At 58.2% G+C, this 4,376-nt stretch overlaps 1 protein-coding gene across 1 annotated transcript in view; it reads left to right on the forward strand.

Annotated features, from left to right (window-relative positions):
• Nucleotides 1–3,981: 3,981 nt before the first annotated feature.
• The window catches only part of ERGIC1 (endoplasmic reticulum-golgi intermediate compartment 1), a 101,037-nt gene continuing 100,642 nt past the window's right edge, over nucleotides 3,982–4,376 (forward strand). The window contains exon 1 of the mRNA XM_005879370.2: nucleotides 3,982–4,091. Within this exon, the coding sequence (XP_005879432.1) occupies nucleotides 3,997–4,091 (95 nt within the window). The 5' untranslated portion in view covers nucleotides 3,982–3,996. The remainder of the gene's footprint in view (nucleotides 4,092–4,376) is intronic.

Below are 4,376 nucleotides of genomic sequence, written 5' to 3' on the forward strand. Positions count from 1 at the left end.
CCCTTCAGTCCGCAGGCCGATGCTTTATCCACTGAGCCAAACCTGTTAGGGCTGGTCCTCACATTTAAACACATTTCCTTTTTAAATATGTTTTTATTGATTTTAGAGAGAGAGAAAGGGAGAGGGAGAGAGAGAAACATTGATGGGAGAGAGAGACATCGATCGGCTGCCTCTTGCACACCCTGCACTGGGGAGTGAACCCAGGAACTCGTGGTTCAACCACCGAGCCACCCTAGCTAAACACATTTTTTAAAAAATATTTATTTTTATTCATTTCACATGCCCTTGACCGGAATCGAACCCGGGACCCTTCAGTCCGCAGGCCGATGCTTTATCCACTGAGCCAAACCTGTTAAGGCTGGTCCTCACATTTAAACACATTTCCTTTTTAAATATGTTTTTATTGATTTTAGAGAGAGAGAAAGGGAGAGGGAGAGAGAGAAACATTGATGGGAGAGAGAGACATCGATCGGCTGCCTCTTGCACGCCCTGCACTGGGGAGTGAACCCAGGAACTCTTGGTTCAACCACCGAGCCACCCTAGCTAAACACATTTTTTAAAAAATATTTATTTTTATTCATTTCAGCGAGGAAAGGAGAGGGAGAGAGAGAGAGAAACATCAATGATGAGAGAGAACCATTGATCGGCTGCCTCCTGCACGCCCCACATTGGGGATGGAGCCCGCAACACGGCCATGTGCACTGACTGGGAATCGAACCGTGACCTCCTGGTTCATAGGTTGACGCTCAACCACTGAGCCACGCCGGCCGGGCAGGAGGTCTCTCTCTGGAAGGAGCCGTGGCCTTTGGGAGACAGGAGAGACCAGGGTGAAAGCGAGCTTGGTGTCCCACCAGGCTGCCACTCCTGGCTCTGCTCGGTCACTGCTGGGTGCCCTGGGCCTAGGACGGTGCCCGGCACACTGGAAAACTGTCAGATAGCGGCCAGCAGAGCGTCCCGGGGTCTGAGTTGCAGCTCTGCCCCCACAGGCCTCTGATTCGCTTTCGGTCACTGCTGGGTGCCCTGGGCCTAGGACAGTGCCCGGCACCCTGGAAAACTGTCGGATAGCGGCCAGCAGAGCGTCCCGGGTTTGAGTTGCAGCTCTGCCCCCACAGGCCTCTGATTCGCTGGCACCTTGTCCGCGTCATTAGCAGGGGTGGTGAGGTGCCTTCTTCCCAGGGGACAGTGAGATCCAGTGAAGTAGTGCAGGTCAGCGGTCAGCAGGGCACTGCCAGGGAAATGGCCGCTCCAGGTGGCTGCGACTGTCGCTGAGTTTTCACAGGTCTCTCTGTGTTTGACCCCTGATGCAGACTCCCACAGGGGACCCTGGCCCAGCAGGTGACAGCTGTCATTTTGCATCTACCTGAGCAGGCTGGTGGTACCAGCCTCGGGGAGAGAGGGCACGCAGGATTGGCCGAGGGAGAGGGCCTCTGGGGGGAGCCACGCCTGTTTGTCGAAGGAGCGCGTGTGTACGTGTGAGTGTGGACGCGTGTGGAACTGTGTGTTGGTGCCGTCGCTGAAGGCCCACGGGGTGGCTGTCAGTGCCCCAGCCGTGCCACCCTGTGGGGCTCCCTAGTGCGGGGACGTGGGATGTGGACCTGGTGTCCGCCCCGTCACCGGCTGAGCCGGTTTGCCGTGTGTGGCTCTCGCCCGGGAAGGTATTGCACAGGAGATGCAACGTGTAGGAATGTGCCCTCCACCCAGCACCCGGGACTCGTGAGCTGCTCCCGCTCTGCTCCTGCCTCTCGGCTGTCTCCAGGACACACACTCGGCGTTGCCCTTGCTCGATCTTTGCGAAAAGCTCACTTTGGCTAGAAGGGGGAGCGTGGAGCGGTGGGAGCCTCCTGCGGGGCCGAGTTGGGGGGGTGGTGCCTGCATAGGGCACATACCAGTTCCTTCTCTCGTCAGGGCCAGGGGAGAGGCTCAGTTCGCACTCAACGAGACCAGAATCCTTGTGTTTATACAGAAGCAAGTCCCAGGCACAGGATTGTGTGTCCGTGAAGCTTGGGGTGGGGCGGAGAGGCCTTGGCCGGATCGAAGCTGTCATGTGGCCACTATCATGTGGCTGCGATTATGGTCCAGGCCAGCAACCCTACTGTGCGCCCAGCAGATCCAAGTTCATAACCCCGCAGAGCACTGGGGTGGGGGAGGAGCGCCCTGTTGTCCAAAGAAAGAGCAGCATTGGGCGCTTGTGAGGCTCCTGCCTGCCAGGCGTTTGGGGCCAAAGTCCTGACTTCCCTGCCCTGGAGGGAACGCCTGCAGGAGAGCACGTCCCTCCATCTGAGGTCCTCGGGACGGATAACATCAGGGCAAGTTCTGCCCGAAGCCCACAGGGCCTGGGGCTGCGGAACTCGCTCTGAGGACCTGACTCCTGAGGCTTGTGGTCCATCTTCCTTCACTTAGTCCAGGCTCCTCACCTGGCTGCCTGGGACCCCCCTTGGGCCTGGGTGGGCACTGGGCGGCCTTACCAGGAGGTCAGCTCCCTGCATGTCTCCTCGGTGTCCCCACCCCCCATCCATCCTCAGGCCTTGGGTCCAGGCAGGGCTGTTCCTGTAAATACCAGCTCCCTTACATATGCATTTTTCCTCTATGATTTTTTCCTGTTTTGATGAAACACTGCTCTTGGCTGTGAAGGTTCCCAAGAGGGGCTCGAGGCCCTGGCCCAGCCAGCCGGTCATTCAGGAACTCTGCTCCCAGGCCCAGCCCCACACCCTGCCGAATTCCACCGGGCCGTAACCTTCCTGCCCCTGCCTGAATGAGGCTCGTCCCTCCCCCACCCTCAGTTCCCAGGGGTCCCAAGCTCACCTCCTTATCACTTTTCCTGAAAAAGGCTGCATTCCAGCCCGAAGCGAGACTGGCCCCCCTCCTTTCTGTTTTCTTCCAGGCTGGGGATGGGAGAGTTTGCTCAAGTCCATGGCCACGCCTGCCTGGGTCTGAGCCCACCGCGTGGCCCCTTTTACAGGCTGCCTGTGGAGCAAGGACGGGGGTTAAGTCCATTAGCCCGTCCATTTGTTTGTTTGTCCATTCCTTCAGCAAATGCTCTGAGCACCTACTGTGTGCCAGGCACTGTTCTAGGCACTGGGCATAAGAAGAGGGGAGTTAAAAAGTGTCACCGTGTAACAGTGCTGTCACCTTCCCTGTGAAGTGTAGCTGCTCCCACCGGCTCCACTTTTCAAGGCAGAACGGAAGCTCCTGGAGCCCATGCAGGTGCCGGGACTGCGGGTCACCTCTCAGCCACCTCTGTGGGGGTCACTTTGAAAGGCCCCTGGAGCCCTCTGCAGTCCTGACACCTCCTCAACCGAGTTGAGCTAGAGTCCAGCTCTTGCTTTCTGCCCGGCCAGGCGTCCTTGGGCAGCAGACAGCCTGCCCAGCGTACACGGAGGCCACAGCCCAGCCCAGAGGTGCTGGCCCGGGACCGGGAGGCCAGGTGTCGGCAACTCCACACTCCAGAGTCAGTTCTTGGGGCTCCGTTAGCTCCCGGGTTTTCCCTGCTGCGTTTCTGGCCTGTGAGCTCTGCTCTGCCCGAGGCCCTTCTGTTGAAAGTATTTGTCCTGAGGAATTCCAAGTTTTATTTATTTTAAAAAATACATTTTTATTGATTTCAGAGAGGAAGGGAGAGGGAGAGAGAGAAACATCAATGATGGGAGAGAACCATTATCGGCTGCCTCCTGCACGCCCCTGACAGGGGATAGAGCCTGCACCCCGGGCACGTGCCCTGACCAGGAATCGAACTGTGACCTCCTGGTTCATAGGTCGACGCTCAACCACTGAGCCGCATCGGCTGGGCAGGAACTCCCAGTTTTTGATCTCACTGACCTGTTTACCCAGCCCACCATCCTGCGGGTTTGTTCTTCATTCATTCTTTCAACAAGCAGCATGTATTCAGTGCCAGGCCCCTGCCAGGGACGGAGGGGCAGGTGTACCAGATGTGTGTGCTCCTGTCCCCAGGGAGCTCACAGGTTATGAGGCAGTGAGAGGGCCGGAGAGGCTCGAGACCCGATGGGAATAGCCAACCCCCGCGTGGCATCCTCAGGCCTGGGCTCTGCCTTCTCCCGTTTGTTAACTCACGTGATCCTCACGGCTGCACCTCGGAGGTGGGTAGGATCTGTTACTATGAGAGTTTGGTACATTGGGAAGCGGAGGCACAGAGAGGTTAACTAACTTGCCCAGGGTCACCCAGCTAGTGGCCGAGCATCTGGTTCCCCAGTCTGTGCCCTTCACCCCAGCAGGGTGCTGCCCGGCTGTGAGCCTGCTAGATAGAGAAGTGGGAACAGCGCATGTCAGTCTGAGGACTGCGAAGGAAGCGAACGCTCCCAGGTGTGTGTGTGCGGCAGAATCGAGGCCAGCGGGCCCCTGGGCGGAGCAGCCCTGGGCTGGTG

This window comes from Myotis brandtii, unplaced genomic scaffold (assembly GCF_000412655.1).
Source record: "Myotis brandtii unplaced genomic scaffold, ASM41265v1 scaffold6, whole genome shotgun sequence".
In the NCBI taxonomy this organism is placed as follows: domain Eukaryota; kingdom Metazoa; phylum Chordata; class Mammalia; order Chiroptera; family Vespertilionidae; genus Myotis; species Myotis brandtii.